The 15,647-nt window shown below is 35.3% G+C and overlaps 1 protein-coding gene across 2 annotated transcripts in view; it reads left to right on the plus strand.

Annotated features, from left to right (window-relative positions):
* FAM3C (family with sequence similarity 3, member C) overlaps positions 1-15,647 on the plus strand; it is a 45,641-nt gene that overhangs the window by 559 nt on the left and 29,435 nt on the right. Inside the window, exons 1-2 of one of the 2 annotated variants that reach the window (XM_008589588.1) lie at positions 10,996-11,094; positions 12,098-12,152. In XM_008589588.1, the coding sequence (XP_008587810.1) occupies positions 12,140-12,152 (13 nt within the window). In that variant the 5' untranslated portion in view covers positions 10,996-11,094; positions 12,098-12,139. Of the gene's footprint in view, positions 1-10,995; positions 11,095-12,097; positions 12,153-15,647 lie in introns of those variants that run through there. The other variant, XM_008589587.1, reaches the window with a different exon arrangement.

The following is a 15,647-nucleotide window of genomic DNA, read 5'->3' on the forward strand; positions in this document are numbered from 1 at the left end:
CGGGGCGGCGCCTGCACCTGGCGCTGGGGCCAGGCCTGGGCTGGCACCTGGGGCGCGCCGTCCACGCCGTGGTGGCTCCTGCCCGCGCCCTCAGCCTTGGAGGCTGAGAGCCCCGATGGGAGGGGATGGAGTTGGGTGTTGCGTTTGAACTCCATGCACGGCCCTCACGACTGTTTCTAAAGTTTTAGTGTCTCCTCAGCTGGAGCTACTTTTTATTTTTACAGCCCGTCCAGCCCATTGGTATTCGGTGTGGTTTCTTTTTCTTTGCCTGTGTTCGCTGCTGTCTTCACAGTTCTGTAGCACGTATGATGATTAGTGCCCCTAGATCTAAATAATATGAGTAATGGATTGACAATTTGGAATTGAGCTTTCCAATTACAGTTTTGTTTATTTGGTTGGTCTCATCGTCCTCTACCTTTTCTAAAAAATATATGATTTCCTATAATACGGAACTGCTATCTAATTGATAGAACCTCTTCTTTGTTTCTTCTTATTTAGTCAAAATTAATATGATACAGTCACACTAATAATAAATTGCTTGCTATGTTTTAGGCACTGTGCCAAGTGCTTTCATAGGCACATTTATTTAATTCTCACAATAACTCAGTGAATAGGTCCTTTTATCTATCTTTCCCAATTTTATAGATGAAAATATGAACTCCCAGAGAGGTTAATTAAGGTTGATGCTGACGACAAATCCCCATCCCCTTTGGACCTGTGACCATCTTGCAGGACTAGTGGCATATTGTCATGTTTTCTTCCAACTTTTTGGAAACATTACTCTTACTCATACAGTGCCTGACCGAATACAAAGAGACCTCCCTTTAACTTAAAGTTAATAACTTACTGAATGCCATTCAACAAAAAATTGGCAAAATTCAGAAAACCAACATCCGGTTTTGGTCATGTCACTGACCTGTACCTGTTTCTAGAGGCTACCAATCTCTTGAATTCTCTGGCTGTTTACTAATTAAGTCACAATTTTTTTTTCAATTTTATACAGGTGTTAAAAGGTTTTGTGGATTCTTGTAATGTTTTTCTCAGCTCATTAAAGACTCTCATTTCTTGATAGGAAGAGTTTGAACCAATGAAAAATGTTCAATCCAGTGATTCTCTACCTGGGGACCTCTTTGAATCACTAGTGAGACTTTTAAAAAAGGACGCAGGCCAGGTTCCCCAAAATCCCCATTGTAGGGGTCTTCTGTTTCAAAAGGGAGTCAAAATAAGACTGAACGCCACTGGGTTAAAGTGACTTTCAAAATAAACTCTATGGGTGTTTTATTACAATTACAAAGTTTTAATATGGATTGCTACCTTAAGCATTGCTAGCTAATCTTATAGAATTTATGAAGATATATTTAAAAAGCGAGTATTTTTATTTTTATACCCATTTCTTAAAGCGGAAAGGTGCAAGACCCAAGAAGCAAAAAAATTTGGTCATAGGTCTCAACAAAAAATCCATCTAGCTTAGAGCTTATTAGAATAGCATAAATTTGTCTCAGATTTAGTCCAGAAGGGTTCCTGTCCTTGGAATCAGATAATTTGGATTTTAAGGAAGAGTCTGCATTTAGTTACTTCATGAATGCCATTGACTAAATTACTTACTATCACATGATACTTTATTTTCTTCATCTGATTGGGGAGACTGAACAAGGTGATTTCCCAAGATCTTTAAGCTTCAAAGGTTTTGTGGGTTTTTAAATATTTATTTATTTGTTTTAAACAGCCACTGAAATACAATCAGTTGACTTTCCTTCAGCTGAGGAAATTGTTTCAATACCTCTGAGTCTTCACAGTGTACCTTATTAATATTCTTTCATAGTCTTATTCATTGGCCTATTCCATTTGATTGAAGCTATTCTATTAGTTACATTTTCCTTATTTCTAATCTAATTTTTAATCTGCTCGTCATGTTTTTCTAGTGTCACTTTGCTGAGTTTTCCCATTCCCATGAAATATAATTTATATAAGATAGCATTTACCATTTTAAAGTGTACAGTTCAGTGGCATTTAGCACATTCACAGTGTGGTGCAACCATCACCTTTGTTTAGTTCTAAAACATTTTCATAACCCCAAAAGGAAACCCCATATGCATTAAGCAGTTACTTCCCATTCTCTCCTCCCCCCAGCCTTTGGCAACTGCTGATTTGCTTTCTGTCCCTATAGAATTACCTATTCTTTATATTTCATAAAAATGAAGTTATAAACTAAGCGTTTTTTTTTTTCTGTCTGGCTTCTTTTACTTACCATGATGTTTTAGAGATTCATCTATGTTGTAGCGTGTATCAGTACTTCATCACTTTTTATGGCTGAATAGTATTCCATCGTATATTCCATTGATATATACCATTTCATATATATCATTCTATTGATACATGCCACATTTTGTTCATTCTTTCATTCCTTTATGGACCCTGGTGAGTTTTTGCGTGCTAGTGAAAAAGTTATATGAACATCTCTAGCAGTGAGTCAGTTCCTAAATTGATTTTCATTATAATCTCTATAAGGCTTGTTGAGGTAGTAACATTGTATCAGATGAGCTTCCCAAGTGATACTGTTCATCACCTGCAGTTAAGTGATCATTAAATGAGTTTTGAAGAGTGTGTTTTATATATGTTTTATGTGTTTTGTGGTTGACAAAGATAAATTTTCTAGTTGGTTCAGTTCATACATTTTCAGAAAATTTTACACTAGACACTTCCTACTGTCTGATTTTTGCAAGTGACCTCTGTTAAAAAGGTAAACTGAGGCCCAATAAAATTTTAGAGTTTATTTGAGCAAACAACTCTTTAGGAGTTGGGCAGCTCCCAACCAAAAGTTGTCCAGAGCTGTACTGAGGAACACAAAAGGGAGCTTTTTATAGAATGGACACAGAAGTAAAGCAAAGAAAATGTCTAATTGGTTATAGTTATGTAGTTGCCTTATTTGGTCTATCCCCTTGGAAAGTCCCTAGTTACTTAATTATAAGCTTGTTGGCTGTTTCTGATTGGTTCAGCTTAATTTCTTTTCTGGTTTTTTTTTTTTTTTTTTTTTCCTTAATATAGGCATTTATAAGAAATAGCTCCAGTTAAGCTTCACTTATATTTGCAAATCAAGCAATGTGGACTTCACTTTCTTATAAGGCTACCTGGTTTTCTTTTCTTTTTTTTTCTTTTTTTGTCTTTTTTCGTGACCGGCAACGGATCACAACCCTCAGTGTCGCGCCCGTACCGGACCGGGACCGGCAACGGGATTGCAACCCTCGGTGTTGCTCCCACTCCTCGCTCAGCCAGTGAGCGGCCGGTCTGTATGTGGGATCCGAACCCTCGGCGGGAGCGCCACCGCGCTCCCAAGCGGTGCACTGCTACAGTGCGCCACCGGGCCGGTCCAAGGCTACCTGGTTTTCACTGCTCAGGGATTCCTCAGGCCTGGTCTCCACTTTACTTTAACACTGCTTACCTTGGATTCAGGGTTTGTGGCAGAAGTGGTGTGCTAATATTGCTTTTCATCTAGGGCCCTTGGGCAGAGATGGAACTACTCTCTTCCTGCATTTCTTCATGTTAAAGGTTTGACTGACAGAATTATGTCTACTCTGGTGCACTTAAATTCTACAGACTATTTAAAGACTAACGTGTAAGTCTTTATGTAGTGGTTATGTAGAGGAATTCTTAAGAATAGGAACCTGTAACTTCTCATCTGGTATAATGTGAAATAGTTATGTGAGATAAAGGTAGCAGTTATACTGTATGTAAATTTGTGCCTTTCTCTAATCTTTCTTTTTTAGCAATTTATGAGCTGGACATTTTATTACCTTATTTATGTTCAACTTCTTGTAGTTAAAATGTAATTAGGTTTATTTTTGTTGTTCCCGATAATGTCTGTTTCTTTCTTTCTGTCTGTCCATCCATCCATCCATCTCTCTCTCCTTGGATGGTATACTGTAGGATTAAGGTAGTTTAGATTACAACTTTTTAAACAATTTTAGTACTCTGAAACAGCAGACAAAACAATGTCATTTTGTAGGGCTCTTGTCTTTTCTGTTTTTGTTATGTTTGTGCTCTAGGTTACAGAAATCTAATTACCACTTCATTTCTTCAACTGGATTATAACTTTTTAAACAAACTTCTGCCTTGGTAGATGAGAAAAACTGTGAGAAAACGTTTGGGTAATTTTAAATCTAGTACTCTGTCTTGGCCATTGCAAAGAGGAGTTCTTACTTTCCTGTTCCTCACCACATTTTTTTCTCTCCATATTTCCTCCCTGCCTGCCTCTTTCTCTTCATCCCTACCGGAGACCTGGCCTAAGGCAGGCTGATTTCCATTCATTGTTCAGGAAAGAGTGAAAATTCTTGTTTTAGGAATTTTACATTTGGGTTTTTTTGGCCTAGATCTGCTTTACTTCCCCTCCCTGTGTGTTTGGATTGAAGTGATATAGATCTGAAAATGAGTGAGAATCACCTGCAGAGCTTGTTAAACATGAAAGAGATTTTGATTCTCAAGATCTGTGTTTGGCTCAGGAATTTGTATTTTAAAAAGCACGTTAGCAATTCTGGTGACTGGGTAATGCCGTAGTTATGGCTTCATAGAACTTGATATGATGTTTTATTGAATCTATGATGCCACAGTTTGTAAGGTATATCATTATTTTATATATTACTGAGAAACAAAAATGTGTTTGTAAACCTCATCCTGAATTTAGCCATGTTAAAATGAGGAAAGCAGAGTGTACCTTAAAATCAATATAATAAGATGTGAGATGCCTGAGGAACCAGAGAGTCCTCTTATATGATCAAGGGTTATTTTGGGTCATAGGGGATATAAAATAAAGAATTGTAATGCAACATTTTTTCAGATCTTTAAGATATTTGTTAGTAAAAAAGAGCTTATACAAGGTATGCTTACTTGACATCTATTTGTAGTAAACATGATACTAATGACTGCTTTAAAGTGCAACTTAGGTGTATCTTAGGGTACAGTACACTTAGTTTGGCCCCATATTATTTCCATGCTACTCATTTCCAGTCATTTATGCTTTGGTGGCTTAGTTCAGAAGTCTTTTTTCTAGTCCTTGTACTTTAGTGATTTTTGTTTTGTAGTTACAGTCCACTGAAATATTTGCTTAATGTCACAATGACATCAGGTGTGGCATAATTATTTGATTTCTATCTTACCACTCTTGTTCTGTTAGAGAGTGTGCATACCTCTCATTAAGGCCAGCTAGCTTATTAACCACATTTACATCAGCCACATATCATCTGTATCGAGTAGTTTTAGGATGTAGTGGTGATATTCAGATTAAACACCAAATCTGTGACAGTAAATCTAACCTCGGGCTGCTAACCCAAAAAGAAATGCTGTGGTGGTAGATTGAGTACTGAGTGAGAGAGTATCTGTAAGTTAGAACAGATCTTTCCGCATTAGTGAGAATTCAGTGAAGAGCAACCCCATCTCTTGAGGCTCTTCCATCAGTGGTGTTATCTTGGAAAATGATACCTTTGTTAATAAAAAGTTCCTTAGAGCTATGTTAGATTTGGGGAGGAGGGAGCAGAGCACAGGTCCTTTTAGTTTTTAATCTTTAAAGTGTTTTTGGAAAGTATGGTTAAATGCTTGTGATCACCTGAAATATTTCAGAGTACTGATACCTCAAATTTCTGAAGAGGAGAGAATAACTCTGGGTCTCTTTAGCTAAATCACACTGATTCAAGTAGTTGTACTGTGAAATTCTTAACACTGAGATGAATCATGCTGAAATACTCATGCTCTCAGAATGTGTGTATGCTTTCTCAGGCTTGGCTACTTTTCTCTCCACTAAGACTTTGGGGCAGAGTTGGTCTAGGTGGGGCACCTGCATGAGTTAGCTGGGCACCTTTGTTAACTAGTTGTTAACTGGAAGGACAAGTGGGTATTATAGTTATATTTTGTCAATTTTCATTCTTAGAAGGATGGCATTTTGTTTAAGCTGCTGTAGATCAGACAGAAGTTTTCCGAAGTGATATTTCTCCCTTAACTTTCAGGAGATCCAGATGAAAATCAAGGCATAGCAATTTATGGTGAATTGTGCAGGAAACCTAAATCTGCCCAGCATAATCCCAGTTTGCTTCATGTCTAGCATTGATTAAAATTCTAGGCAGAAGTTAAAAACACTTTGTGGTTCATTTGTGTTTTCCCATAGCATATTTTTAATTCTGTTTCTGTTTCTAATCCACATTTATATATTAGTCCCCTTTTAAGTGTAATTTCAATTTGATGCTACTTAAGAAAAGCCATATGACATTGATTCAGATAGCTATTAAAACTCCAGGCATAGATCATCCATATCCCTTTCTTTCCAAGGTTTTCAACAGAACATTAAAAATTTATTCTAAAAGACTTACTTATTGGTTCTATTGACCCATTTTAAAAGTTTTTGGTCTGTTTTGGTCAGTCTCATCTTTTTGGGGGCCACTTTGCAGAAGGAGTGGATACATTTATATCATTCTCTTCAGTGATGTTTTGAAAAATTAGTTATTATTAGCCTTTTGGAATTTATATGGGACACCTCTCCACCCCAAAGAATTTTTTTTTGGCTTTTGTTCCTTTTTTCCTCCTAGTCAAAATGTAAGTTTGGTCCTTTAAAAACCTGGGGTATTTTTCTACCTGTTAGGTAATCATTTCAAAATTTTTCCTGTAATCAATATTAGGTCACACCACGCTTTAAACAGCCACATAACTGGATCACTGGGGTGAGGGAGGGATGTTAAAACGATAGATTCATTTAAAAGGATGCATCTTCTTGGATTCAGTATCAGTGTCCTACTATTATTGAATACTTTTCAAGTTAGTAATTGGATTTTTCTTTCGAGCACTGAGTACATCAAATTCTATTAAATTCATAATATTTATAACACTATAATAGTGGCTCAGATATCATACTGAGTTTTTACATGTTAATATTCTTTCAAATGAATGCAATTTGTTCACCCCTCTCCATTTTGTTATTTCAAAAATTTATTTAGCATGGCAAAGATGTGGGTATAGTGGCATTTCGGTGAGAGAGGGTACTTGATAGTTTGTATCTACTCTAGTAATAATTTGTAATAAGGAACAAGTTATTTTAAAAACTTTTAAAAGCTAAATGTTTGAAATTTTAAAAATTGATCAAACATCAAGTGCACAGTTACCCCAATCTTTTTAAGCCCATCACAAAAATAATTGCATATAAATACCTACGTAAAGAAACAGTGGTATCAAGTTTTTTCCCACCAATACAGTTTTGTAGTTAATGAAATGGAATATAGTAAGATTAATTTTTATCTATTTCTTTGTATCTCCTGGGATTTGTTTGGAAACATAACAGGATCTAGATTTATTCTTGTCTTTGCTATAAATGGGCAGCTTTATTTATAGGAAGGGAAGAATTTTTTTCTTCCTTCTGAAGAGGATTCATTCTGTTGTTTCTCATGGAGTATATGCTTCTTTCCATGGAGAGCAGTTGATTGTGAAAATGTATGATGAACATGTATAGAGTGCAGAATTTAGGATTGTTTGATCTGTCCTACTTCTGTAGTAGTACTTCTAAGAGGACCAATAGAAGCCATGGGGGAATTGTATATCCTGCAAATAATACAGCAAAAAAATGTTGGACTATTAGGGCATAGTCAGGAAAGTTTTTTATTTCTCCATTTTAAAACTTTTTATATTATTAGTTTTTGTTTCTTTGTCTCAGGGGTTGGGAAATTATGACCTGTTGGCTTATATAGCCCACAGCCAAGATTCGTTTTCACATTTTTAAGTGAGTTGAACAAAAATCAAAAGAATAATTGTGACACATGAAAATTTTATAAGACCAAATTTGTGCTCATAAAAGCTTTATTAGAGCACAGCTATACCCATTTGTTTACATACTGTCTATGGTTGCTTTCTAGCTATAACTGCACAGAGGAGTAGTTGCAGAAAAGACTGTCATCTGTGAAGCCTAAAAATATTTACCGTCTGACCATATTGCAGAAAAAATACAGGAAAAGTTTGCTAACACTTGTTCTATTTTATTCACATTAATGCAGTTATTTATTGCAAAGTTTTTTTTTAATTATACTTTTTTATTAACGTAACATCAGAGTAACACCCTAGTTACTCTTGTAGTTGTAGCATTCTTTTGAGTTCAGTATTATCTCATTTTCCTCTTTTGCTTTAATTTTAATTTTTTACCTTCTGTTCTTGAGGGGGTCTTTATTAGTCTGGCTTCTCTAGAGAAACAGACAATGGAAGATATTTATATATAGTTATATGTATTATATAATACATATTATATGTGTGTGTGTATATATATGTGTGTGTGTATATATCTCTCTATATATCTATATAGATAGATAGATAGATAGATATAATTTATTATAAGGAATTGGCCCACTCGGTTATGGAGGCTAAGTCCAAGATCTGCATTTGGCAAGTTTAAATGTTAAATGTTTAAATTATAAAGTGTTCAAAAAAGTCCAGTATGCCACCCAGGAGAGCCGATGGTATTGTTCCAGTGTGTCTGAAGGCATTAATTCTAATTCTGCCTTACTCAGCCTTTCTTGTTCTATTCAGGTCTCCAATAGATTGGATGATACCCACCCAATTGGGGAGGGCAGACTGCTTTACTCAAATGTTTATCTCATCCAGAAACACCCTATGGACATCCTGTGGCCAGTCAAGTTGACACATAAAAGTAACTATTGCAGGACCTAAATGTACATCTATCTGTTTGCACTTTGATGTTTTTTCTTAGTCCTCTTGAAAAGCCGCAGTTTCCATGAACATTAGAATCATCTGAACTCACCCAGTTGGTTCAGTTAAAAATGGTCATTTGGCCAGCACTGAATTAAAGTTGGATTAAACCGAGTGATAGTTTCTCTGTATTTGTGGAATAAAACTTGCAATATTTTCTTCTAGTTTAATTGATTGATTGTTGTTTGTTAATATTAAATATATCAATGGGTATATTTGTATGCTTCTTTTTCTTGTATCATTTCAGGGGTTCTAACACATTTTGACCAACTATCAAATCTCTGCAGTGGCTAGTTTGCTGCAGAGATTAGCAATTCCCAGAGCAATGTGCAAAAGCCAAATTGATTGACGGGGCATTTGGTCAACAAGCCTCTTATCTTAAGAGTATGTCAGGAACAGCTGGGGTGAAAAAAAGTGGATTTGTTTGTAGTGTGAGCTTCTTACTTACCTTTCATATGACCTGAAACAAATCTCCTTGACCTCATCTATAATGACATTCTAATATCCTATGCAACTAGAGGACTGGTGGAAAGATTATATAAAACAAGAATGTGTTTGAATTGCTCTGCTAGACATATGCATTATTACCTAGTGTTTGTTAGCTGGCAAGATACCCACCTCCTGGTAAGCAGTGGTTTTCATGGCTTATTTTGTTGATATACAGTGTCATTCTTGTAATTCAACCGAATTAAGTCCACTTCTCAAGGAAAGAATGGAAATATCACTTGACCTGTGTTTTTGTCTCTGTTGTTCCTGAAGGTAATTGATTCTAGGTCAATGTCTTCTTATTCACATGGTAGCCTGACTTCTACTTGAGTAATAAAACTGAGCTAAATTAGACTGAAGTAGATAGTTGTGCTAAAGGAAATATTTAAATTATAAAACATTCCAAAATTTGATATGTCAATCTGAGGTCCCAGTTTAGGCTCTTCTTCAGTCTCCATCACACACTTAGTGTTTATCCAGTTTGGTGTTTCATTGCCCAGAGGCACCAGATGATTATGCACCTTACATATTAGCAACCTGAATTGGTTCAGTCATTTATGTATTTATCTAAGACATCGAAGCTTGTTGTTTTGGCCTGTATTATGCTTTTTGGAACAAATGTATTTCATAAATGTACTGTCTGAATGTTTTGGTTTTTTAATCTGTCCTAAAAATATCCTCCTACCAGTAATATTCTGGTTTTGGAAAATGGCTCTAATTTCTGTATTTCTACATTTTAATGAATATATAAGAAAAATTATAAACCCTTTTACCTGCTGTTTTTAGATTAAAATGTTCCAAATTTCTAGAACAGACCTTTTTGTCCCTTTATTAGTATGTTCATTATCTCTGGGCCTGTTCTAACACCATGTGATTGTTGGTGGTTCAGCCTGAGGTTTCCATTCAGTTTTTGCTTTCTTCCCCCCAACCCCAGTGTTGTTATTTGTAAAGATTGTGTTTGTCTTTAGACGCCCTCCTAAGAAGACAAGTCAGGAATGATTTGGAATTAGCAGATCATAAACATATGTCTCTTGATTTTCTCTCAAATATATTCAATAGTTCCTTCTTTGTACTCATTTACACTTTTGCAAAATGTGTTATGGCCAAGATTTAATTTTATGAGATTTTAATTTAGAGATTTTACTAAATGTTAATTATCTGAGAAATTTTAATGGAGAACAATTTTATTCAGTTAGACAATTGTAGTTGCTTATATTCTGGTCTTAGTAGTGATGAGTTTAGAAACAGGCCTGTGGGGAGGACAAACAGGTGGGCAGGTGTATGAGGCAGAGATGTAATTATACAGGTGTGGCCTCAGCAGGTGATAGAATAGCACGTGTCTGGTGCTCAAGTGCATATCACACTTTCAAAGACATTTTCCTAGGCCACACTGAGATAAGACTGAAGTTATTTTGAACATTAGCTGGGAGGAAAGGCATGTGTGTGTTGTGAAAGCAGAGCTTAATTTTGCTGGAAGCCAAAACAGGATTTATAACCAGTTGGGATTTTCATGTGAAAAGCTGAGAATTTTTTTCTGCTTGTTTGTGATGGTTTGTGGATACTTCAGTGTCTCTTGTTTCCTTTTAGTATTTTCCTAGCCTGTGGCTATGTAGTTAGTTTAAACACATATATAACATTGACTTTTCCTGTTATATGGAAGGTGTTCAGATAACTAACAAAGGAAAAGAAATCAATAAGGAACAACTCAGTTTAAGTTATGTGTTGATATTTTCTTCAGGGTAGACTATGAAGAAGAATGGGATATAGTCTAAGGGCATTGGACCTATGGGTACTTCTCAACTCCCCTCACCTCCCCAGCCCCTCTGCTTATTCCAGTGAATAAGAAAAGTGGATGTCTCACTTCTTTACTGTGTCCTTCAGGTATATGCCTTTATTTTTATTTGAAGCATTCTATGAATTATAGACCAGACATCATCATTGAAACATAAGTATCAAAATAGAATCTAAACTAGAAAAATATGTATTTCTTATTAATGTGATTCGCTAATCAAAATTTTCTTTTGAATTTAATTCCTTTACAATAGATTGAGTTGACTGTGGAAGCTATTGAGCAAAGCTTGGGTGTAGCTTTCCTGTGAAATGCATTTACTTTTTCATGTTTTTTAAAATTTCCCTTATCTTGAGTTATTTCTTAGAAGGAAACACACATACAGATTTTCCCAGCATCTGTTTCTTGTTGATATTAAAATAATATCAAAGAACAGTTTCTTTATTTGATGTATAACATTGCTCTGTCAATAATGATAACTGCTGGAATATTTAAAATTGCAGTTCTATTCTTCTGAATTTACTATTTTACTTTAATTGACAAACATGCAGAGGAAGAAGACCCTGGTATTAAAATAAGAAGCCTTTGCTATAAATGCTTATTGTAGTGACACCTGAATTATATCAAAAATGAAGCGACATCATGTTACTGGAATTAGCAAGCTGACCTGCATTCTAGCCCCATTTCTACAAATAATTTGTTCCATGACTAGATAAAAAGCGTAACCTCTTGGGACCTCATCTGCATACTGAAGGTTTGGAACAAATTATCAAAAGTTCCTTATAAGTGCATAATCACTGAGAATAATAAGGCATTATTTACTCTTCACCAGCTTGATGGCAGGTTTTTACTCTCATGTTCATTAGGTTGAGCTTAGAACACCGCAACACAGACCTTCCTCTTGAGGTTTTATGGTCCAGTGGAAGGAGACAGGCCCAGTGATAAGAGTTTTTTCATTAAATGTCAATATTGGTAGAAAACCTAGAAATGTCATGACATTTATTTAATTATTTTAATATATACACTCCAAATCAAACTCAATCTAAGGTGGAGTGTTCATTCTAGAACTAATGTTTCCTTTTCTTTTGATTTTAGGAGCTTATTTAATGAAAAGTGCTGTAGACTGAAAAACCAAACATGAGGGTAGCAGGTAAGATATTTCATTCAGTAGAAATAATTTGCTTTTGTGTAACCTGTTTAGTAATAACTAAAGGTGAGAGCAAATAATCTCTCTGTACTGAGTGCAAAGCTGAACTATAACAAACTAAATCATTATTTAGCCTTTTAATTTTTTAAGTTGGCAAATCACAAATTGGACATTTAGTCAGTATTACATAAGTTTTTGGGGGACAAATGTTTTGTTGAAATTATTTAAACATTTTAAGTTATGGTTTTAATGTTTATGTTCTTAGGCCTAATAATATATATTAAAGTATCCATATAAAGAATGATTTTGAAAACTTAAGGGTGGCTGATGTTTGGTTTTGCTAACTTCTAGCTTACTGAGACAAATGAGTTGTAACGTTTGAAAGTTCAAATCTCTACTATGTATGTACTTAAATTAAAACTAGTGTATGTGGAGTAAATATACATGTTTTGCTCAGTATTTGTTCAAGTTCAGTCTGCGTAAGCACCATATTGAGGAAATTGAAGAACACCACTGGATGTTCATAGTATTAAAGGTAGTTATCTTTAAACATTATAAAAAGACAGATGCATATATAGCTGGGGGGTGGTGAGGTGATGACCTCTTCCTACTTGTACAGTGAAATGAGTATGTTTCCTCCACCCTCCTCCACTCGAAGTTCTAGAGGAAATGCACACTTTACATAGAAATTTCTATTAAAGTGTGTGCCCAACATAGGAGATAACTTGTAATTTCTCAAAATCAAGATAATTAGCCTTTCTCTTAATTATTATCTTCTCACCAGCAAACCAGATATTTTCCTATGGAAGCATCTCTTAGAAATGCCTAAAGTCAAGGCACATAAATAAGTCTTTGTATTTTTGGTCATAATTATGTACAATCAGATGCAGTAAATTAAACATGATTATTAAACAAAGATAACTGAGGGCTGTCACAAATGCCTTTGCAGAAATTTGAAAAACTGGATCTCTTTATTGTGTAATTACAAAGCATCTTTTTTTTCAGTAGCTGTACAATTGTTGAAGAAAAATATTTCCAGAAACCAAGAGCTTGTTTGTGGTTTAAAAAAACATGTTGAAACACGTTGTGATGGTCTTTTTTTTTTTTTTTTCCTTTATTGATCTTTGAGTACAGAAGGACTATTTATGATTACATGTCTCCAGATGATTTTAAAAGTACATTATTAAGCATGGCGATTTGAAATACAGTAATTTTTTTTTCTCATATAAATCTAAATTCATTCTAGTTGAAATTAACTTTGTCATCTAGTCCATTTCTCTGATTCTGACAATGCCGAGGTTAATTGATAAGTAATTATTCATTGAGTGCTTATTTTATGTTTGGCACTATTCCTAGTATAGGTCTTGAGGGAACTCCTTTAATGAATGAATAAGGAAGATTAGCTATTAGTTTATTGCTTTTAACTAATCTTTTCTAATTTTAAAAAATATCTGGTTTTGAAATATTCTTAAAGCCATTATTCTGACAGTGAGGCCTCAGCATCTGAAGTTTATGTTTTTGGTTTGTGAAAAATGTGTACCTACTCAGATTGGTGCAGTTCATAGCTCAGAGGAAGAGGGAATCTTATGGAAAGTTAGGAATGGGATTTTTGGTGTGGTATGGTTAATTAGGCTCCTTCGTGTTCAGAATTGGATGCTTGTTCTGTACGCAGGCCAGCTCTGCAGGAGACCGTCTGTAATAGAAGTTCCAGAACTCTACCATTATGTAGGCTCCGCTAGTTTCTTTACCTTTAACTTTTCTCTCTCTTAGAACTTCTCTTTACTTCTAGTTCCTCTGATGGTCTGGTATAAGTGAGTAGGTCTTGGTTTAAGATTCGATGCTGCCACTGACTAGTTATGTGACCTTAGGCAAGTGATCTAAAATTTTAGCCTCGTTTTTCTTATTGGTAAAATGAAAATAATATCTTTAAAAGCTGTGCAAATAATATTATGCTTATAAAGAAAGCATTTAGATCTATAGTAGCACTCAGTAAATGGTATATGTGTATTATATATATAAAATGTATATGTGTATGTATAGAGTTTTTTTTTAGAATAGGCTCAGGTTTAGCTTGGTTTAGAATTTAGTCTAGAATGTTTATTTTGTAAATTTGATATTTTAATCATTTTAATATTTTAATTTAAGCAATGAAGATTTCATCATATCTCCTTTATGGGACAAGAAAAAAAGTTATTTACGGTTGCATGTGCCCATGATTGTTAGAAAATAAGATTGTAGACTTCCATGTGACATGTAACCTTCAGGTCCTTGGTCTTAGTCTTAAATGATCAAGAAGGAATATGCTACCTGTTCCCATTCATCTATTTAGCAAACAGTCGGGAATATAACTGTACATGGGTACTCTGCTAGATTCTGGGGGAAGAGTTTAAACCCTAATGAAATTTTGCTGTCTTATGCAATAAAAATGTAGGCAATTCATAGTTGCTCTTGAAAACAGAAAGCAGTTTTTAGAGGGAAGAGGTTGGGAAGTGGAGGAGTTGAGTAGTTAGACAGCCTCATTGCCACATCATTTCTATGGTAATAGAGTGTTTCTTTTTAAGACTTTATTTTTTCAGACCAGTTCTAGGTTTACGGCAAAATTGAGAGGGAAGGTGCAGGGATTTTCCATTACCTCCTCCCCGCCGCCTGCTCTGCATAGCCATGAATAGAGTGTTTCTAAATAGAAGTGAGTAGGCTCTGAGAAGATGCTGCTTCTCAGCTTCCTTAGTTCATTCCCTTCACTCCCCTCTAAGGATGCAGTCTAATCGCCTTAGGTTTATGAAATGAGGATGAATGTGTTTGTTTTTACTTTTCTTTATCCGGTAAGTTGAGCTTTAGAAGACTGTGGTGATTTGGTTTTAGAAAGCAGCACTGTACAAACCTTTAGGCTTTGTTAGGATTCCTGGATTTTGGTCCTAGAGTTGCCACTGATTTATCTGTAATCTTGGGTAGTTACCTCACCCCTGGGCCTTTTTTTCCCTAAGGATAATGAGATGACTGCTGATCCTGTCTACCTCTTTTATTTCACTACAAATTAAACCATTGGTAAAAGAGGGGAATGGAGATTGTACAGACAAATATTAATATTGTTCCCAAATAAGCTAATGAGATCTCTGAAATCCTAAGGTAAGAGAAAGATATTTTTTTCCCCATCATTTTCCATTTCCTTTCCTATCTTGCACTTTCCTTTTGCTTTCTTAGATTTGTTTAGCTGTGGAGACAAAGGACAAGAGGTGATGCACATTAAGCAGTAATGTCAGTGGTAACTATTTGAAGGCATTCAGACAGTATAAAGGTATAAAAGATGAAGAGTCTGCCCTCGTGGAGCTTACCATATAACTATGTTATGGAGCATCTGTGATAGATGCCAAATTATGTCCTCCAGGAGTGGAGAAGTCCTGTTGTACACTAGGTATTAAGTAGGAGGAGGAAGACTGACATATGTAGCTCCACAAGGTGTGTTGGTTGGTGTAGGTCAGTAAACCTGTTACGTTTCAT

The sequence above is a fragment of the Galeopterus variegatus genome, unplaced genomic scaffold (assembly GCF_000696425.1).
Source record: "Galeopterus variegatus unplaced genomic scaffold, G_variegatus-3.0.2 Scaffold5535, whole genome shotgun sequence".
NCBI classification, from domain to species: domain Eukaryota; kingdom Metazoa; phylum Chordata; class Mammalia; order Dermoptera; family Cynocephalidae; genus Galeopterus; species Galeopterus variegatus.